At 46.5% G+C, this 22,820-nt stretch overlaps 1 protein-coding gene across 1 annotated transcript in view; it reads left to right on the forward strand.

The window, feature by feature from the left end:
- C8A (complement C8 alpha chain) overlaps positions 1 to 21,840 on the forward strand; it is a 68,069-nt gene extending 46,229 nt beyond the window's left edge. The window contains exons 8-11 of the mRNA XM_042951827.1: positions 11,782 to 11,913; positions 12,948 to 13,105; positions 17,459 to 17,681; positions 21,427 to 21,840. Of these exons, the coding sequence (XP_042807761.1) occupies positions 11,782 to 11,913; positions 12,948 to 13,105; positions 17,459 to 17,681; positions 21,427 to 21,578 (665 nt within the window). The 3' untranslated portion in view covers positions 21,579 to 21,840. The remainder of the gene's footprint in view (positions 1 to 11,781; positions 11,914 to 12,947; positions 13,106 to 17,458; positions 17,682 to 21,426) is intronic.
- Positions 21,841 to 22,820: the final 980 nt, after the last annotated feature.

The raw sequence follows: 22,820 nt of genomic DNA on the forward strand, positions 1-22,820 counted from the left end.
GGAAGGTCTCATCTAATGAAACTGTTTATCCAAATGGAAATGAAAGATGGAGTGTTCACTGCGTTCTACCTGAGCTCTGTGTGCTTACGTGCGTATCACGGTACTCAGGCCTCTCAGCACTGCCGTGAACCATCTATGGCTGTCCCGGTTTACAAACAAGGAAAACCAGGCACTGACAGGTAAAATGGTGTGTCCAAGGTGAAGGCATTGGCTAGAAGCAGGGTGAGGTTTGACACAAGGATTTCTAACTCCCAGCTCAGTGCTTCTTGGGGTATATCTGGATATATATATTTTTTAAGTTTGTTTATTTATTTTGAGAGAGCACTAGAGAGGGCGGGGGAGGGACAAAGAGGGAAAGAGAGAATTCCAAGCAGGCTCCACACTGTCAGCACAGAGCCCAATGCAGCGCTCGGACGCACAAACCAAGAGATCGTGACCAGAGCCAAAATCAAGAGTCTGACGCTTAACTGACTGAGCCACCCAGGCGCCCCACATCTGGCTATTTTATTTCACTTATCTTTTTATTTATTTTTATTTTTTAGAACTTATGATCTTAAAAAAAAAATTAAACCACTAGTGATAGCTTTGAAGGTGGCTAAGTCAGTTTTCAAAAATAACTAAGCGAGAATTATACTCAATATTCTTTTCTAAATGAAGTCTGGGATCAGTTCAACCCACTGATTGGGCACTGTAATTGGGAGAATTGTTAATGGTCAAATTGCCCAGCTTGTGGTTGTCTGTTCTGAAACTTAGGTGCAGTCACAGAGCCAGGAACCAGCATGATGAGCTGGCACCCACAGCACTCAAAGAGGTGAACCTCAGAAGCTTGAAGGTCGGAAAAAGTGTCTAAGCCAGTGATGGCAAGTGGTTTCTATAGCAAATGCTACCCAGATTATGACACGAGACAGGGGCTCAGCCCGACAGCGTTGTGATCAATTAGTAATGTCTGTCAGAGGCAGCAGAATAGAGGAATGAGGGCCCCTGGGCTGTGCATTTTTTATTCCTTTACAAGAATGAGACAGAGGCAGCCCAGATGATTAAGCTGTGTATGGAGAGTAATTGGGGTGGGATGAATGTGTAATTTAAGTCCCTCAAATTCTCATACTTTCCATCACATTTATATATTATTGCCGTTGCTAGCTTATAATTCCCTTTCAGGAAGGTACTGAGTAGAAAACAACATTTTTCCTTGTTACCCAAAGTAGGAGGCAGGAAACACTTAATCTCTGAGGAAAACACTTCTCATAATCTAATCTGCATCCATTCATCCATCTACCCATCCATCCTTTCATCCTTCCAACCACTCATCCAGTCAATACTCACTGAGAACCCATGATTTCCAGGGACACAGAGATGAAACACACAAATCCATACCCTGGAAAAACGTGCAGTCAGTTGGGGGCTGAGAATAATACAACGTGAAAATGCTCAAATAGAAATAAATATAGTAGGAGCGCAAAGGAGGGAGCAGCCACCCTTTCTGACCCTCCCCTTTTCTAGACTCTGAACTTCTAAAAATCAGGCAGAGGAGCTTGCCTGATGGAGAAGGGAGCTAGGGCTTTCTGGGTGGAGGGCCTCTTATGACAGTGGCTGAAGCAGCAAACGGGTGAGGGTGAGTGGTAGGAGATGAGTGTCTAGGTTCACCCAAAGGCCAGAGTCTGATGTAGAGGGCTGGCCCCTGAGGCCAGTGCATTAATGAGAGCAATCCTGTGGCTGAGCTATGGCAGGAAGAGTGATAACAACGCTAACCTGGAAATGGAGTCAGTATTGGCCTCCAGGGAGCCACAGAGAGGATGACAAGTAGCAGAATGGCAAGCTGCTGGAGCCATGCAAAGGTGACCATTGAGAATGGGAGGGTTCCTGCCACTAGATAAGATGGCTGGCCTTCAAGGGAGCATGCTGTGTGGCCCTGCTCAGCCCATTACTCAACACTGGGCTGTGCCGCACTATTTTCTGGTCTCTCGACTTAACCATACCCCCTTTCTCCTTGGGGCTTTACAAGAAGTAACGTGCTGTTTCCTCTACCTGGATTTCTGCTCCCCTCCCCATACCCTTTCTTCTTTGCCTGGCTCATGCTTATCCATTCTTGGTCTCTGCTTAGATAGGACCCTTCCAGGCAGTCTTTCTGTCTCCACAGTTTTAGGTTGGGCGTCTTCTTCTTTTTTTATTTTTATTTTTATTTTTTAACGTTTATTTATTTTTGAGACAGAGAGAGACAGAGCATGAACAGGAGAGGGTCAGAGAGAGGGAGACACAGAATCTGAAACAGGCTCCAGGCTCTGAGCGGTCAGCACAGAGCCCAACGCGGGGCTTGAACTCACGGACCGCGAGATCATGACCTGAGCCAAAGTCGGCCACTTAACCGACTGAGCCACCCAGGTGCCCCTGGGTTGGGCGTCTTGCTAGATGCTGAACCCCAGTGCACCTAGGATTTACTAGTTTCATCACACCATTGCAGCTGCCTGTTTCCATTATGCATCTTGTTAATGATGCGTTTCCGGAGTCTTGTCCATAGGCTGAAGCTGGTGCACAGTAGAGGCTCAGTGTCTTTCTAGCAGGAGAGGTTCAGAATCCAAGCCCATATATGCTGGGCCTCCTCTGGAGCTTTCCTTTACTCTGCAGTGTTGGGGTAGATTCCTAAAGAGTGTGGGGCTGGACTGGACAGTGCAGAGGGTGAGGTGGGCAGGAATCTGATGGTGAAGTGTCTTATATTTTATGGCTAAATAGTCTGGGCTGGTCCAGAGGGTCTTTTGCTGTGCCTGCTAACCAACCAGTCACCCTGAACAGACAGGCACAAGATTCTAACAGGCTCCAGGCTTTATCCCCAGTTACCATGACAACCAGACTGCACAGTGATGGATGGTATTGATTGACTGACAGACTCCTGGTGTCTTGGCTTTGTCCCCATCCCCCCAAGTCATTTGCATACACATGGACTTAAGAGACCCTCAGCACCATTCTCCTGATCTTGTCCTGATTTTGAATTTCTAGCTCTATCTTTGAGAGAGCCCCAGCTTTAAAGGGGAAAAAGGTGTGATGATGTCAAAATTACTCCCCAGCGCCACCCTTAGCTCTCTCTCTCCTATAGGTGACATAATGTGGCATGGAGGACATGGGCTTTGGACATAGACTTTGGTTCAACCCCAGTTCTACTATTTACTTACTGTAGAATTTTGGGCAAGTGACTTAAACTATCTAAGCCTCTGTTTACTCATCTTAAAAATGGGAATAATTCCGACCTCAGCTCAGGTCACGATCTTGCGGTCCGTGAGTTCGAGCCCCGCGTCGGGCTCTGGGCTGATGGCCCAGAGCCTGGAGCCTGCTTCCGATTCTGTGTCTCCCTCTCTCTCTGCCCCTCCCCCGTTCATGCTCTGTCTCTCTCTGTCTCAAAAATAAATAAAACGTTAAAAAAAATGGGAATAATTGTACCTGTCGTGGAGAGATGTGTGGTTATGAAATAAGATAACACATGGGAAAGCTTTACCTAGCACATAACAGGTACTTAGCAAATGTGGGCGTTCTCTCGGTCTTCACTCATTCAGAACAGTTTATACTGCAGAAAGCTTGATTAAGAAAATTTGTCTTGACAAACGCCTCGGCCTCCATCATTCTCTGATTTTCCAAGCTTAGCATCAGGGACCACGAGCCCAGTCTGGGTATTCTGTAGCATTTGTTGCAATAGTAATCACAGGAAGACTTGACCATCATGGCTGGTTCTGAGCCAGGCACAATCCCAAGAATTGTACTTGGTGCAGCTTCGCTCACTTAACCATCACAAACAACCCTATGAGGCAGACACTACAAAAGCCCCCACCTTCCAGATGGGAAACCATGGCACACGGAGGTTCGACAATTTGCTCAGATAGTTGGTGTGCAGAGGTGAATTTTAGCTCAGGTGGTCTCCATTCCAGAGAGACGGAACATCTCTGCTGTACTCACTCTCGTCATGGCCACCGCAGCCCCCTCCGCCATACTGCCTCTTGCGTATGGCCAAAATTATCTAGAAGGGCCAGAGTCCCTGAAGATACCTGTTGCCAGTCAGGAGAGAGACCTGAGGTTGTAGTCCCACAACACCCATGGGGAGCACAGATTGCCGCTTTGTAGAATGAGGTGTTCAGGGAATGAGGGGCTCGGTAAGGCCACCGCTACTCACGCCACATGAGGAACATTTCTCTGCACAGTTAACACGAATGGGATGAAAGGAAACATGCAACCGCGTTTGGAGGTAACACACGTTACATCACACCCTGATTCCTGGGCCTGTTTATTTTGGAATTTGGGGCAAGTAACCTAATGATAGTAGCTAAGATCTGTTGAACACTTAATTGTGTCAGACACTGTTTTTAGGGACTCATGTGTGGAAACTATCACCCCCGTTTTTACAAATGGGGAGAATAAAGCCCAAAGAGGTTCAAGTAAGATATCTGAACAGAGTTTACATTCTTCACCACAATTACTGCTTTTTCCAACCAGCGAGCCTGCAAAATGGATAAATGCTCCCAGCTCCCTAAGACTGTTGTGAGCCTCCAATGAGATAACACAGAGTGAAAGTGCTTTATAAAATATCATCTCTTAATCAGGTATGAGATGTTACAAAGATGTCGTGTGTATCATCAACCAAAAGGAAGATCTGTGACTACCGAAACGTTTTCGAGGTATTGTCTAGATTGGCTGGAATCAGCCCATCCCTGAGCAATCCTGGGGGCTTGTCACATGCCAGGGTCTGTGCCAAGACCTGTAAAACCCAGAAGACAATTTTACAAGTTTGTGGTATAATTGGAAGAACAGACCAAGAAACTGACAATTGCTAGGATTCGCTAAATACTATGCTGGAGGGAAGCACTGGGATGGCGTGGGGGACACACAAGGAGACCGTGGAGACACAGATTTGGATCCCTGGGAGAGAAGGAAGGCTTTCTAGAGTCGAGTGGGAGAGGGAACAGCATGTGAGAGGCACAGAGGGACTTACACTATTATTCTTAGGTGGTTGGGAGAAGCTTGAGTTTCAATGGATAAACAGCACAGAGGGGGCAGGTAAGTTAGCCTATCCTTCCCAGCTGAACAATCATCTCTTCCAATATTATCACATGAACTGGACCCTATGAGGCTCCCCTTTCCTTCTGAGGCTGTCTTTGGGGACAACCGATGTAGCAAAGCAACACAGTAGACAGATGACAGCAACCTGAATGGCATTTGTTTGTTGCAAAGGGATAAATAATGTCTTACACCTGCTGTTTTCCACCTGATGGTTTTCATCTGAAGAGTGACAGACTTGCTGTGTTCTGCCACCTCAGAAGTCAAGCTGCCTGGTCCTGCCTTTGAGCCACAGTGATACAGCCTCTCCGTGGAGGTGTGAGAGCAGCTCCCATGCCTGGGCCACAGTCAAGACCAGGCTGGGAAGACGTACTCCATGTGGCGGCCAGGGACATGTCCCCTGGGCTCCTGGCCTGCAGGAGGTCACCACAACAGCTCTTCTTGAGGCCAGATCAGAGCGGGAAGGAACCCAGGGGCTCCCAGTACTTCCTACACTGACCTTACCTCTCTCTCTTTTCTGCTCTGGAGTTTAGGTCAGGATGGCTTTTCTGAGCAGAATCTTGCTGCTGGGGATGCAAGGCCTACACATGGTCTCCCTCTACTCTCAACGCGTCCCCACTTTGTCTGGCTAATCCCTACTCATCTTTTCAGACTGGCCTCCGATATCCTTCCTCTGACCTCCAAGCAAGACTTAGTTCTGACTCTGTTGCCTTCTTCTGTGGCCCTCATCACACAGGGCAAAAACTCTTTCCTTCCATTTCTTCACCCTTGGCTGCGAGCTCACTGAGAGTAGACACTCTTGAGTCCTTATTTCCAGATGCCTGGCACACAGCAAGGAGTCATTAAGTACTTACCAAACTTGTTTCAGATGTTCCCTAGGTGTTCTGGTATGTTCTTAAAGTTTCAGAATCATGGCTTTGGAAGAGACCTTAAAAGACCACTGGTCAACTCTTCAAGCCCTTCCACAGTGCTCCTTACAGACAAATAGCCTGTGCTTGGTACCTTCTTGGTACAGGGTGCTCACTGCCTTATGAAACAACTCCTATCTCCTTGATCTGTGATGATGATTTACCTGACGCTGAGCTTAAATCTGTCCTCCTGTAACTTCTGTCCTTTTGGCCTTCGTTCCAGCCACACAAATAAGCTTACTTCCTCTTCCTCAAGATAACCCTCCAGTGAGCTGAATCTTGTTCTACTTGTCTTAGACCTTTCCTCTCTTGTTCAGGTAAACATCCCCAATCCCCTCAAACATTCCCAAAGGATGTTCCCTATTTCCTTTTTCCTCCTTTTTCGTTTTATTATGGTAGGAACACTTAGCATGAGATCTACTCTTTTAACAAAGTAACAAAATTTCAAGTGGACAATACAGTCTTCTTAACTATAGAGACAATTCTATCTCTAGAATTTACATAATTGAGACATTATGTCCATTGATTAGAAATGCCTTGGGGTGCCTGGGTGGCTCAGTCGGTTAAGCGTCCGACTTCAGCTCAGGTCATGATCTCACGGCTCGCGAGTTCAAGCCCCGCAGCGGGTTCCGCGGCGGGCTCTGTGCTGACAGCTCAGAGCCTGGAGCCTGCTTCAGATTGTGTCTCCCTCTCTCTCTGCCTCCCCCCACTCACCCTCTGTCTCTTAAAAAGTAAATAAACATAAAAAAAAAAAAAGAAAGAGAAATGCCTCATTTCCCCCCTCCCAACTCCTGCCAACCACAATTCGACACCCTGGTTCTATCAGTTTGACTATCTTATATGCCTCATATAAGTGGAATCATGCATATTGGTCCTTCTGTGATTATTTAATTTAGCATAATGTCCTCAAGGTTCACCCATGTTCTTGCATATGGCAGGATTTCCTTTTTTTTTTTTTTTTTTAAGGCTGAATCATATTCAGTGAATGTCATATTCTCTTATTTCCTTTAAAATGTGGATGCCAGACTTTTGTGCCAGGTTCTGGGTTTCTCTAAGCTGCACAGAGAGAGATGCTCCCCTCCTTTACCTAATTGATTATAATTTTCACCTGGCATTTCACCTGGCTTCATCGTCCTCCTGAGCTGGAAGTTATCCAAAACTCTACAGCCTTTTTCTGCTTCCCTAAGCTGTTCCCATTCCCTGTTGTGCTCGTGCATGGTATTTTCTCCCCAGCTTTCTCAACTGAGTCTCATTTCACTACGCTTGGTCTGTCTATCCTTCCAAACCTTCCGAGGGCTTTTTGAATCCTGATTCTTTATCTGAATGATCCTTGGCTTTTCATAGTTACTTCTTCTGGGTACATATGATGAGCCTGGCTGCCAAGTCCATATCCACGGCATTGACAAAGGCATTGACTGAGACAGGGCACAGGCCAGCGCTCTGTGACAGGCCACCAGAGTTCTCTGTAAAACCGTGGTACTCAACATCAGTTCCCAGATGCACTGAATAGGAATCATCTGGGTTATTTTTTCAAAGACAGAATGCTAATTACTCAGAAATACAGAATTAGAATTGATACAGATGGGATGCAGGAATCTGTATTTTATTTTTTATTTATTTTTTTAAATTATTTTTTTTAACGTTTATTTATTTTTGAGACAGAGAGAGACAGAGCCTGAAAGAGGGAGGGGCAGAGAGAGAGAGGGAGACACAGAATCGGAAGCAGGCTCCAGGCTCTGAGCCATCAGCCCAGAGCCCGACTCGAGGCTCGAACTCATGGACCGTGAGACCGTGACCTGAGCTGAAGTCGGACGCTTAACCGACTGAGCCACCCAGGCGCCCCAGGAATCTGTATTTTAAATAAGCACTCCAAACCATCTCACTATGTAGTCCAGTTTGGGAAACATCAACTCCAGGGGTCCCTGAAGTTCAAAAACCGTAACAAATGCCAGTACGGTCCAAAGTGGATATCTAGGGAGTCCAGCCTGATGGGATGGGGTGAAGCCATGGCAGATCATTGTTTGGTTCCATAAATACTGTTGGCCATTGAACAACATGGATTTGAACTGTGTGGGTCCACTTCTAGGTGGATTTTTTTTCAGTAAATAGAGTCCAGGACTGTAAATGTATTTTCTCTTCCTTATGATTTTCTTCACGACAGTTTCTTTTCTCTAGCTTACTTTATTGTAAGAATGTACTCTATAATATGGACAACACACAAAATATGTGTTTATTGACTATTTATGTTAACGGTAAGGCCTCCTGTCAACAGTAAGCTATCAGTAGTTAAGTTTTGGGGGAGTCAAAGTTACACTTGGCTTTTCAACCGTGTGAGGGGTCAGCACCCCCAAACCCCATGTTGTTCAAGAGCCAGCTGCGTCGTCAGGCCACCCGTGCCCACACCCATCTGGGCAAGTGCCGCACGATTCCAGGCCTTTTTCTGCTCTTTCTCCCCTCTCCCTCCTCTGTTCTTTGCTTGATGGAAGCAAGACACCTCTGGCCCTGTGTCTCAGTTCCCAATACGGCTTTCGAGTGGTTTTAAGTCCTGGATCTTGGCCCTGCATTTGACCTCCTCTGCCCCCCACCTCCCAGCTTACTGGGCGTGGTTTCCCATGGGTGTTCTGTAGATAGCTCTGATTGAGCAGCTCCTACAGTTGCTGATGAGGCACTCCATTCCCAGCCCTCGTGTTCTGGAACACACAACTCTCAGGAGACACCTTCGTTTTTGTTTGGTATATTGTCCCAAACCTGCTAGCTTCTCAAGGACAAAGGCTTACTTATTCAGATTTGTATTGTACTCCTATTACTTTAGCTCACAGTGCCTACACTGCCCAACACACGATGTGCCGGGGATGGTACGCAGTTGGTGTTTACTAAATTTTTCTCTCTAACAGCAGAATTCTTTAGTCTGATGCGATAATTGGAATTAGTGAAAATACCACCGGCTTCTAAGCGAGCCAGACTTGAGTTTGAATCTCAGCTCCACCATTTCTTTTTTTTTTAACGTTTATTTATTTTGAGACAGAGAGAGACAGAGCATGAATGGGGGAGGGGCAGAGAGAGGGAGACACAGAATCCGAAGCAGGCTCCAGGCTCTGAGCTGTCAGCACAGAGCCCGACGCGGGGCTCGAACTCACGGACCACGAGATCACGACCTGAGCCGAAGTCGGACGCTCAACCGACTGAGCCACCCAGGCGCCCCTCAGCTCCACCATTTCTTAGCTGTATGACCTCAGGCAAGATAATTAACCTGTATGAACCAAGGGCGTCTCAACCAGAAAAGAGAATGTGGCTAGGTGTCCAAGGATGCTTTCAGCTCTCACGTCGTATGATCCTTAAGTCACAGACCTTCCCTTGCTGGCTGGTACCCTACATCGGTGTCCCCGGAAGGCAAATCTTTGCAGTGAGGCGGTGCCGCTTAAATCGAACTGGATTTCTCTTTCCCCTGTTGCACATGGCAGGCTGTGGCAGACCGTGCATGAGCAAAAGGGCTCTGCAGACAGCCTCCAGCCTCCCCCACTCCGCCCCATCGGCTTGCCCTGGCACTGTAAGCCCACACCCCTCCACCATCCCCCACTTGTAATCACTCTGGCTTCTGCCTGTGAATTCCTTTCCCCCGCTTTTGTTGATCACTGGGGAAGCATTTTTTAATCAAAACAATTAAATATGCTAAATCTTCCTCAATTAGTAATGCATCAACAATTAAAAGTGCTTGAATAGAAGTGGCCGAGGAAGCCCTGTGCTTGGTGCTGAGTGCTGGTGCTCACAGCGTCCAGCCTCCCAGGCACCAGGAGCTCAGCCGTGATTCAGAAACACATGCCCACAGGCAGGGGGCTGTGGCTCAGGCGGGCCCGGAGATGGGCAAATCCAGCCACTTTCTCTGTAAACGGGAAAGTGAGGCCCAGTGCCATCACCGGCCTTTTCTCAATGCACACAGGGTGCCTATGACTGGGATTGGTTTCATTTTACTTAAACAAAAAAAATTTGTACATATTTAAGGCATACAACATGACGATTTGATATATGGAGTGAAATTATTACTACAGTGAAACTAATGTTTTTATTTATTTTTGAGACAGGGAGACAGAGCATGAGCAGGGGAGGGGCAGAGAGAGAAAGACATGCAGAATCCGAAGCAGGCTCCAGGCTCTGAGCTGTCAGCACAGAGCCTGATGCGGGGCTCGAACTCACGGAGTGTGAGATCATGACCTGAGCTGAAGTCGGACGCTTAACTGACTGAGCCACCCAGGCACCCCATACACTGAAGCTAATTAACATATCTTCTCCTCACAGAGTTACCTTTTCCTGTGTGTATGGGATGAGAGCACCTGAAATCCACACTTTCCAATTTTTCAGTATTTCATACGTATGATTAACTATAGTCATCAGGCTGCAATTAGATCTCTATACTTACTCATCCTACAGGACTGCAACTTTGTTCTCTTTGACCAGCGTCCCCCCCACCGCCACCCCACCTCTGCACCTCCAGCAACTACCTTTCTACCTCTGCTTCTGTATATATTTATTTGGTTGTTTTACAGTCCACATATAAGCGACATCATGCAGTTTTTCTCCTTTTGTGCCTGGCCTACTTCACGTAGCATAATGTTCTCCAGGCTCATCCATGTTGTTGCAAATGACGAGATCTCTTTCTTTTTTACGGCTGAATATCATATATACCACATATGATAATCAGATGTATGTAATAGTCATACACACATATTATACATACGCCATAATTTCCTTATCCACTCTTCTAAGTGACTGAGATTTAAATTCAGGATTCCTGACTTTTGAGATTCTTTCTGTCAGAAGCCCATACCAAAGGACTCATGGCATATATTTATTTACTCACCTTTTTCACCCATCAACCACTTATTCTGAAAGTAGTTACTGAGCGCCTCGTCCACAACAGACACTGTGCCGCTATGCCGACAAGAGAGTGGTGAATAAGGCACAAATCCTTGACCTCTAGCCACAGATAAAGCTGGACTCTGTAGCGATGGCCGGTATCTTGCTCTAGTTGACTTTTCTAGCCTTACCTTGCCAGCCCGACCAAGGATTGGAAACTCAGCTCTATTCATTTACAGATAGAGGGCTTGGGACAAAATGACTTTAGTGCTTTGAGAATTATGTGCCTCATCTAGAAGACTCAGATTCCTCCGTGGGTCCTCAGATGTAAACAAATATGGAGACAGCTAATATGGGACTCACAGTTCTCGTGGGGTCAGAAGGCAGGCCCGACTTCCTGTGGAGATCTATCCATCTTCTAAAGGCAGTCTGGCCTCTCCAGGGTAGGAGGAAGACCTGGGCAAAAAGAATTGTGCGAATATGATCATTCATGCCCAAACAAACACACTGGTAGTTCTGAAGAAGGAGGGAAGTATTCTGATCCAAATATGCTTCATGGAGTACATGACATTTGAACTGGAGCTTGAGTAGACTTTGGAAAGATGGTGAAAGAGAGAGGAAGGAGCAACGAGTGCAAGATGGCAGCACGAAAATGGTGCCGATCACGGGCCAGGTACTGTGTGAGGCACAGGCATTTATGGAGATGGATGAGACAGAATCCCTGCCTTGAGGAGCTCAGTGGAAAATGTGCAAAGGAAAGGGAACTAGCACTTTTGAGCAGCTAGTATGTGCAATACATATTCCTTCTCATTACCAGAATTATTTGGGTTTGAACCACACAGAAGATTGGGTTAGAGGATTGGGATTTCACCTTAGCTCTCTGAGACTCCAAAACCAAAGCTAGCTTTTCCTGCTGTGAGCTGGTTGTTACGTATTCACGGTCTTTAAGGATCTCAGCATTTTGTATCTCTCTGTCTCCCTGTTACAGGCATTACCAGCACAGATATCAAGAAATGCTTCGGAGGCTTTGTGGGCATTGACTATGATTACACAGACAGCATAAAAACTGGAGGACGTTTATCAGCAGAACGTTGTGAAAAAACTGGAGGTGGCAATACTAGTAAGTATTTAGTAATGGGTCCCTAAAAGAGAAGCTAGACTTTTCCTTGGACACACACTCAGGGCACAGACACTATTTTCCCCTTCAACTGGTTCCATTTCAGTCAATGGTCATGCTGTATAGCTGCTAAATACCCCAAACCAATAACCGGTTGTGGCTGTATTTTGAATTAACCATGTACTGAGATCACCTTAGAAATATGTGACTTCTAGATTTCGAGCACTAGACAAAGATCTAAGTAAGAACTGGGATGAAGGGAATGTACAGACAGGACCTGGACAGTTGACTGTTGAGATAAAAGCCCACTGGGTCATAGTCTGCCGAGAGAGGACAATATAGTTACCAAGCTCAAAGAACAATTAGAGAAACTTGTATACGGATATTTTTGGCATTTCCTGAATAAGTCAGTGAGTGTTCATTCATTCATTCATTCATTCATTCATCAAATGTATTGGGGTTCAGGTTACTCCCACTGTGTTGGCTATTCATGCCTCGGGCCTTAAGTCAAATACTTTCTTCTCCGCAATGCCCTTCCCTCCTCTCTCCATTTACCTGGTCATTCACTTTTCTAGACAACTCACCTTTTGTCCTGACAATCCTCCCTCCCCGCTGTAGATCTAACTGCCTTTTTCTCTATGCCCCTTCTATACCCCATAGAGACCTTTGTCACAGCACCTATGATACTTAATTGAACCTACTTGGCAGGTAGCAGGCACTGAGTACACATGTGGCATATGAACGAATAAATGCATGCACGAATGAATCCTCATCCATTTCCCTATCCTGTCCCTCCGCCATGTGGGTCTGGTCTGGGCTGTCCTCCCAGTGTCTGCTCTAATTCAGAGGATGGGTCTAGTTCTAGGTCTTGGTCCTTCCCTTCTGGTTGTCCTGCCAGTTCACTGAGCAAGGTGGAAGAACGGGAGACAGCTGTAAGGGGAGCACATAAACTGTCCCAAATCTCATCAGTGGAGCTTGCCAACCAGTCCTTTGGCTTTTTGGAAACTGAACTAATGCACTTATCTTCTTGCTGGCAGACAAAGACAGGCTGGCCATGGCTGTGGAAGACATAATTTCTCGAGTGCGAGGTGGCAATTCTGGCTGGGGCGGTGGCTTGACTCAAAACGGGAGCACCATTACGTATCGTTCCTGGGGGAGGTCATTAAAGTATAATCCTGTTGTTATTGATTTTGAGGTAAGTCTTTTCGCACTTGAAGAAACTCTACGTCCATGAGGAATGAAAGTGAAGCAGACCAGATCATTTCATATTTCTTATTATGAGCCCATCAAAGAACAAGATTAAATGTAACGGCACACTGATCTGGTGGCCTTCCTGCCACCTGACTACAGGGAGCCTGTGACTTTAAACCCAGGCCACACGACCTCCGGGAGCAGAAGCTTAACATCTGGGCAGAGCCTAGTTTTACACTAGTGGTCCCAGAATTTCTTCAGAATTAGGCCACATTAAAAATAAGAACTTTCATTTATACAGAAAAGACTTTAAAGTCACATTCGTTCAGTCAAGGGTTGGCAAATTCTTTCTGGGAAGGAGCTGATAGTAAATGTTTTAGGCTGTGTGGGCCACAGACAATCTCTCATACAAATTCTTCTCCTTCTTTTTTACAAACTTTTACATATGTAATAGCCATTCTCAGCTCAAAGGCCATACAAGAACAAGCTGGGGTACCAAGCTGTATTTGCTGCCCTTGGTCCAAGTGATCTCATCCCCTTATCACAATGAACCTCTGGTCCAGAAGCGAGTCTCACTATTTAAAAGGTTAGGAAACTGAGGCTCCAAGGAACTAGTGATCCGTTTATAGTCACAAAGCTCATATGTAGCAATACTTGATCTCAGACCTTTGGACTTCATGACCAGTTTCTCACATCCCTCTGCCCTAGCACCTTCCTTAAAGCCATGGTTCTCAACCAAGGGGGGGCGACTTTGCTCCCCAAGGGAAATTTGGCAGTGTCTGGAGACAGTTTCAGTGGTCACAGCTAGAAGGTGCCACTGGCATCTAGTGCGTAGGGACCATGGATGCTGCTAAACACCTCACAATGCACAGACAGCCCCCATAAGAAAGAAATATCTGACTTCAAACATCAACGGCGCTGAAGTTGAGAAACCCCGCCTTAAATCATTGACTTCGGAAAGGCAGTAAAATTGTATTCAAATTGCAAAGGAAATGGATTGGTCTACCAGTTGTCAAACTATTTCTATTCATACGCAAGGATAGTCCATTAAGAAAAGGGTTGTATTTTGGGTTTTTATGATTACTTTCTCGCCCATTTTCTCTTGACTCTTGTCCATTTTCTACATATATTTAAAATCCCGGGTATGGATACATTTCTCTTCTTAAAATATATACCAACAGTTGAACCTAAAAGTCTATTATAACACCCTGCTCTCTATGAAGAAAGAGGTCAGACGGATTAACCCTGATCTCATTTCTTCTCCAATAAGTAAGGGACCATTTTCACGCACCTGTAATTCACATAGGGTCTGAAAATTGCTATCATCAAGCTATTAGTCATTTGGTCAAAAAGTGTAAAATTGATATCAGGAGCAATATATAAACTTTCACGGACAAGAGGTGAACTTTGTGTTTGCCTTGAACAAAGCTCCCAAGGGGAAGTCTGATGTTAATGATTTGGAGAAGACCGAATACCATCTTGGGGGAAAGAGAGCCTAGGTTTGGGATGAGAAAGATATAAGTTGGATCATGGCTCAGCCACCTTTTCAGTGGATAGCCTTAGACAAGTTACTTCATTTTCTGAGCCCTAGTTTCCTGGTCTATAACATGGAGATAATAACATTACATCACAAGGTTAGGGAGAGAGTAGTGGGTATTTGGTGAATGACAGTTGAAGAAACAAGCTGATGGAAGCTAAGTAAGCTGGCCAAATCTCATAGCTGGTAAATGGCAGAGACCAACTTGAGCTCTGTCCCACAGACTCTAACATTCACAATCTCTTCACAACACATTTTGGCCCTGAGAAGTTTGGATCTGATGCATTAAGGAGCTGGTAGGTTGTGGAGCAGGGAGGTGACAGCGCTAAAGCTATATTTTATATATTTTACTTATATTTTTATTGTGTGTTTATTTTTGAAAGAAAGAGAGAGAGAGAGAGAGAGAGAGCATGAGTGGGGGAGCGGCCAAGAGAGAGGGAGACACAGAATCCAAAGCAGGCTCCAGGCTCTGAGCTGTTAGCACAGAGCCTGATGTGGGGCCTGAACTCAAGAACCACAAGATCATGGCTTGAGTGGAAGTTGGATGCTTAACTGACTAAGCCACCCCGGTGTCCTGAGCTGTATTTTAAAAAGAGGATGCTTACAGATATATGAAGGATGAACTGAAGGGCTGGGAAGAGAGAGAGACAGATAGACAGACTACAGATAAGGAGGTTAGCGAGGGGATTATTTGGAACCTGATGCTCAGAGAGGAGACAGTGTCTTATTTGCATATCCCCATGGTAGCTTAGCAGTGAATATTTATGGCAGGTACTGAGACTGAGTGAATTTGGGAATTATGTTATGTTATGATGCTATGTTATATATTATTATGTGTTATGTTACATCATGTTGCTGATATCACACCACTTGCCTTTTCGGAATCTGTTTTACCTATAAAATGGGAAGAAGATCATGGCCAATATCTTTCCAAGCTTGAAGATTCTTTTTATCAACCCCTCTTCCCTTCTTTCAGTCCCCACCTGCCCTTCCCAAGGAGTCCCTTTCCTCTCCCTGAAGGGTCTGGGATTGAGAAGTGAGAGATGGGGGGCTGAGTGCTGAGCCCTGCTGGAAGGTCACAGGGAAGTTGCCCAATGGTCCTAACCTTCCCTGAAATTAAGAGTCATCTTTAACTAGGGCCACAGGGCGGCCCATTCTGCACGCACTTCCTAACAATGGGGCCAAACTTTCTGAACTTCCAGTAAGTGGTCGCCTGCCCTTGGCTGGCCGCCCAGCCAGTCCTGACATGACCAGCCTGGTGACCTCAGCTGCGGCCTGTGACCACAAGCCAAGGTCTGTTTGTCACAGATCTTTCTGTACACATTTCCAGGAACCCATTCGAGGCCACTGTGAGTGCCCTCCATTGACTTTTGATTCTGGAGGAGGGAGATTGCCCCAGTGTGGCTCAGTCCCTACCTCTGAATTGCCCTGCGACCTTGGCAAATCGCTCCTCTCTCGGGGCCTCAGGCTACTGTCCTATAAAATGAGAGATCTGTAAAGGAGCTCTCACTTTTTGATTGTGTGTTAAAATACATAGCCTTAAAAGCATGCTGACGACCACCATAGGTACATGCAATTTGAAAAATTTCAGCTTTTATCCCCCTATCATCCCATCTAACTAATAAAAACGGTGTTTTATTTTATATTGTTCTTCCCTTTCATGATGGCATCTCTCATTATTTCTTTAGATCTTCATAAGAATTCTAGGAAGAAGGTTATTATTCCCATTTCATAGATAATGGGGCTCAGGCCTAGAGATGGACAGAAAAGAGTTCTAGGCCGCATAACTAGGGTGTGAGCAGCATTTATTGAACTTTTACTCCGCGACAGGCTTTTCCAGTCTACCAGCTTTCATCGTCACAGTAAACCTGGAAGGCAAGACTACTGTTCTCATTGTAGAGGCAAAGAAGGCAGGCTCCCCGTGTCACCTGACAGATCACATAGCCTGGAACCAGTGGAGCCAAGATCCGAAGACAGATTTTCTGTCTCCAGATTCAGGGCTCTCACCTCCATCCACTACTTCCCAGCCAGGGGTCGATTTTGCCCCCCAGGGGATATTTGGTGATGTCAGCAGTTTTGATTTTCACAACCTAAAGTTATGACCGGCATCTAATGGGTAGAGGCCAGAGACACTTCGGAACATCCTACAACCCACAGGACAGCCCTCCGCTGCCAACAAAGAATTATCCAGCTGGAAATGCAGTAGTGCTGAGGTTGAGAAACCCTGGCCTGTAGTCATTCCTGGAATAGGTGGCCCCAGAGGCAAAGGACCCCTACACCCCACCCCCCACATACAACCATCACACTCACACCAGTGTGAGAAGTATTCTGCACTGCCGACTACCTATCAAGGACTTTAATAATTCCTGCTTTGGAGGTTACGGATTAAAAACCAAAACCAAAACCAAACCAAAACAAAACAAAACACACGCTAAACACACATAATACTTTACACTCTTCCTGCTTCCTTTAAAAGTGCCGGAGGGGGCAGATGAGTTGGCGCAGATAGCTGCTGAGTTCTCTTCTTCTTCTGGGACTGGGGCGGGGGTGGGGGCACAGGTTTCAGAGTTAAGGAGGCCCATGTTCAGAATGGCTCTTGCACTTAATTGGGGGATCCTGAGCTAGTCCCTCGAACACTCAGGGTCTCTGGAGTTTAGCACCTGCTTTGCAGAGTGGCTGTGAGGGTCCAATGCAGTGAGTTCTAGAGTTCTAGGTCTGTGCCTCGCATGGAGCAGGCCTGGGAAGGCCTGATGGCCAGTTTGTGGGCTCTGGGAAGCTGGAAGCCCAGGGAAGGGCTCTCTATTTTTTTTGAACCCATAGATGCAGCCCATCCACGAGGTGCTGCGACATACAAACCTGGGGCCCCTGGTGGCCAAGCGCCAGAACCTGCGCCGGGCCTTGGACCAGTACCTGATGGAATTCAATGCCTGCCGCTGTGGACCCTGCTTCAACAATGGGGAGCCCATCCTCAAGGGAACCAGCTGTGAGTGCCAGTGCCCACTGGGTCGCCAGGGCCTTGCCTGTGAGCAAATGGAGCAGAAGGGTAAGACCCACGTACCCTCACTCAGATTCAAGCCTGACCTAGCTCAGAGGCGCCAGTGCAGAAAGGACTGTTGGGGTTCCCAGCACCCCCCTTTGTGTGTCCTCTTGCCCACTACTCTGGCTACAGCACTCTGAGCTTTATGGGTGACTCCTCCTTCCCCCTTCAATGCTTCTTACGCTTTCTCCCAGCTATCAAGACCCTCTCTCAGATGAGAACTATTTTCGTTTGTTTATTTTGTTTTGTTTTGCCAAGGTGTACATGGACAGGACAATTCATTTCAGGAGGGATATATCAGTTTCTTAGGGTTGCCACAACATGTTACCACAAGCTGGGGGGCTTAAAGCAACAGAAATTTGTTGTCCCACACTTCTGGAAGTTAGAAGTCCAGAATTCAGGTGTATTGGCCATGTTGGTTTCTTCTGGAGGCTCTGAAGGTGATCTGTTCTATGCCTTTCTCCTAGCCTCTGACGGTTGCTGGTAATCCCTGGCATTCCTTGGCTTGTGGATGTGTCATTCCAATCTCTGCGTGTCTTCACGTGGTGTTCTCTACTCTACATTCATTTTCTTTTCTTCTAAGAAAACTAGTCATTGGATTAGGACCCACCCTAATCCATTGGGATCTCATTTTAACTTGACTTAATCTGCCAAGACCCTACCTGCAAATAAGGTCGTGCTTACAAGGTAATGGGTGTTTGGACTTGAGCACATCTTTGGGGGTCAACTACAAGAGTTTACTCACTGTCATTACAGTGCAAGGAGCTATGACTACAAACAAAAGGGTTGTGGCAGGTAAGATTTAAGTGTATAGTCGCACAGCATGAACTCACTGGTACCAGGGAAGAAGGCTCTGAAACAAGGATGAGAAATCCATATCCTTAAAGATAAGAAGTCTGAAGACCTGGATATGAGCCCCAACTACTTCACTAACTTACCGTGGGACACTGGTTAGCCATTTCTTTTTTCTGGGGTTCATCTTTCTTGCTTGAGTTTCCTTTGAGCTTCAAGAATCTCTATACATGCTCAAATCCCCACGCTTTCAATTTTCTGCACATACAAAACTACTTATATTACACATGGAATGATGGCCAAAACACATGGGCTACCAAATCAATGTATAAATCAACCTCAGGTGGCAACTGCAGTGAAGATGATGTGAAGAAAAGGAGAAAAAAAGAAAGTCTGGATGGGTACATCTACGGTAGCACTACTCTTAACCCAAACCGTTGATGCCCATGGTAGGTGGGGTAGGAGCCTGGTTGTAAAAATGAGCTGATGGTGGGTTATAATCACCTCATTGGTGGAGTAGTTCTCAAGGGGAAGCAGGACGGCAGAGCTCTGGTGGCAGAGAGGCCTTTGAAGACCAATGTTGCCAATTTTCATGTGAGAATTCCCCATAAAATGAGGGATAAGAGCAGTACCTTCATCACAGGTTGTGTTGATGTTAAACTAGCTAACATGAGGCAGGCTCTATGATTATAAATAAGAGGAGGAGATCACTCCACTGGCAGAGGATCTATCTTGGTTTGGTGTCTTCTCTAAATCCCTCTTCTACTGCTGAAGGGAGCACAAATTAAATCTTGGCAAGCTTCTTTGTATCCTGCAGGAGGAATTGTGACAGGGGTGAGCCAATATGGTGAGTGAATTCCAGGGTCTTTATGAAGGAGGATGCAGGGAATAGAAAACAAGTAGACTGGTTACCAGGGCAAAGACAGGCACAGTTTCCTTCTGTAAACTGAAAAAAGGCACTGCCCTATAGGTGGGTAAATTGGGAGAAAGAGAGAAACTTCTTAGGGCTGATACGGACGAGCTCCAGGGCCCAAGGAATTCTTGACTTTTCAAGCAGAGTGCGGTCTGGGTTTCAACCCTCATTTGCCCCATTGGCTAGGCAGCTTTTCCAGGGGGACCAAAGGTCAGTGAACAGGAAGAGTAACTAACCCTTATTCTTTGCCAGACACTATCTCAACACGTCATGGGCATGAATTCATCTCTTCCCCCCAAAGAATGTTAGAAGTACCATTATTAGCCCCAATTTACAGATGAGGAATTGGGGTAGGAGGAAGGTAACATACTTTGCTCAAAGTCACCCAGCTGGGGAGTTTCAGAACCAGGATTTGGATCTAGGGGTTTGGACCCACCCTAGGACACAAGCTCTTAACTGTTACATTCTACTGATCTATATACTAAGAGTCAAGATGTTTCAGAAATGAGGGCAGAGAGTCTGAGATGATTATATTGACTATTATCTTGGAGAGTGGGGAGGGAAGGTGTGTCCCAGTTCATGGTTATCAGCCTGACCTGGCTTAAAGGGCCAAACGTGAGTCCTGCCTGGGTAATCACAATTACAGCATGGGCCTCCAAACAAATGACTCATTTGGATCCCTTGCATCCCTGTCCAATATTACAGAGGTAGAGACAGGGAGTGTGGATTACCTAGATGTGCCTCTTCAATGGTCCAATGCCAGGCTCAGTTGTGGCCATGCTGAGTCATATGTACAGACAATGGGCACCGGAGAAAGGGGGCATGATGCCAATGATCTGGGGGTGGTGGCAGGACCCAGAGGATGGACCCTCCTCCTCAGAGCCCATTTAACCTACAATATTACATTCAGTCAATTGCAGGCAGTTCACAGGTACCCCACTGACCTTGTCACAAGCACAGTGTGGACATCAGGTAGCCTTGGGGACATCAGACTGAACGTTCAGCCTGACAAAGACTAATTTGGTAAGGAAATCTAAGAGTGGGAAGTCAGCCCCCATGGGAACCCACTGACATTGGTCCCTAAGTATTTTCCCAGCAAACCTTTGCCTGTGGAGACCAAGTCACAGAGGTGGGAAAAATAGGGACAGAGAAGCCTGCTGTGGCTGTCCCACCGGGGAGTATAATTACAGAGCTGGAAGGGGCCTGGAGATAATCTAAGCCAATGATATTCACACTGGGATCTGAGGAAACTTGGAGTCTTAGGGGCTGCCCCGGGGGAGCAGGGCAAGCCAGATAGACACCCCAGCTTCAAATAAAACAGCTCTACTTTAATCTGGTGGCCATATTGGGGCTCACATAAGATTTCATTTAAGGGGAAAAAAAACACAGGAATGAAAAAAATGATGGAAAAACTCCAGTGGATTAGTCCATCGTTTTCATTTACAGAGGTGAAAACTCAGGCTGAGAGAGGGTCTGCCCAAAGACCCGGAGCCAGTAGGAGGCAGCAGCCCCAGGCCAGGGGATTTTGCATGAGCTGGACTTCCAGAGGCAACCCTTGATCAGTGCCTGTGTTCTGATGCTCTGTGCAGGCCCTGTCACCCACCGTGGCCCCAGCATCAGAGTCTGAGGGGCTCTGATTTGCAGACCCTCAGTCAGAAGCCCTCGGGCCCCTCCAGAGGGCTGTCAGGCTGGCCCTTGTCTGTGAATCCTTGGCCGGGCTGTGCTCCCTGCTCTTCACACCCTCCAGTGGCTCCGTGTCATTCTTCCGGAGGAACGTGTCTTCCTGCTTCACTCTGCTATCTATCTTCCATGCAACCGTGGATTCCAATTTCATGAGATGGGCTCTCAGAAGAGGCTCTCGCTCCATCCAGAGTTTCAAATTAAGTGCAAGGCGGTGAGCACAGAGGTCTTGGTTGGCTACGCCAGGCATTTCCCCAAGGAGAGATTGCAGACCACTCTTGGGCAACGGGATGGGCCTCCCTCCTTATAATCCGAGCTGCTTCTTGTATGCTAACCTCCTCCTCCCCTGGGAAATTATCTGTGCAGGAGTCAAGGCGGATGGTCGCTGGAGCTGCTGGAGCTCCTGGTCTGCTTGCAGAGCGGGCACCCGGGAAAGGAGGAGAGAGTGCAATAACCCTGCACCCCAGAATGGAGGCAACTCCTGTCCAGGGTGGAAAGTGCAGACCCAGGCTTGCTGAGGGCCTCTGGGCACAGATGCAGCGGATGGCACCCCCTGCATTGACCACTGGAAAAAGACTTCTTTCAGCTGAGGGGAAATGCAAATCAGCGTGGACTTTTTCTTTGTCCCGCCAACTTCCAGGAGTAGGACCAGCCTGTGCCGTCTACAACTAACTGTCCTATTACCCACAAGATGCAGTCATTCAACAACTGGGCACTGAATGTCAACTAGGGCCTCAGTCCTGCTCACAGCACTTCAGATCATCTGAGAGAGAGAGAGAGAGAGAGAGAGAGCGGGGGTGGGGGGGGGGAGGGACAGAGAGATTTCAATTCATGCCTTAGAGGGACTTATAGGATGTTAGAAGTAGGAGGCAAGCAGATCAATGGCCAATAAAACAAAGTATGATGAGAATGGTCTCAGTTCTTTGATCACAATATTTGTTCATTCACAGAACCATTACTAGTTGGTAGAAACAGCAGATACACTGAAATAATGAGAAAAAAAAATGAAGACTGACTTGGGTTCCGTCAATTTTCCTTGATCCGGGTTCAACATTGTTTTCTTTCATTCCCTCAATTAATCTCTTCTGTTCAGGTTCTTACCACAAATAACACGTTTCCCCCAGTTATCTTCTCAGGGCACTCTATCCTTTTCCTTCATGGTGTTTTTCACAATTAATAACTGTGTACTGGCTGCCATATCTCCTGTGACTATTTATGATCTGTCTCCCCTGAGATGCTAATTGTGAGGGCAGGGATTAGGTTTGTTTGGATCAGCAATGTATCTCCAGAGGCCAACGCTGTTCCTTGAATTGGGGGAGACCTAACAAGGATGAGGGGAGGGACTGAACTCAAGAGTCAGTTCAAAAATGTGGTTCCTATGGGTGAGCTCCCCAGACTGGATAGTAGAGCCAACAAATGCTGATCAGTGTACCTTCCCTGACCACCTGCAGGAGAGCCAATCACACCGGCCTGCCTCAGTATCCCCATCATACTCTAGTCATGTCTCAAATAGAGAATGTGTTGTGTTGCACGGACTTTTCTCTTTGCCTCTAAGTTTCTCCTAGAGGTGGGTAGCTCTTTGGCAGTGGAATCTGCACTTCCAGTAGGGACAAAAAACACCTGTTGATTGATATATCCTAGTGCTCTCTATCTTTTCAGAATCCTCGATCTTTTTAGGGTAATAATAAGACATATATATGTGAAACACTTAGAAGGGATTTTAGGAATACAGAGAATTAATTGTTGAGTTAATGCCAAAG

The sequence above is a fragment of the Panthera leo genome, chromosome C1 (assembly GCF_018350215.1).
Source record: "Panthera leo isolate Ple1 chromosome C1, P.leo_Ple1_pat1.1, whole genome shotgun sequence".
Classification (NCBI taxonomy): Eukaryota; Metazoa; Chordata; class Mammalia; order Carnivora; family Felidae; genus Panthera; species Panthera leo.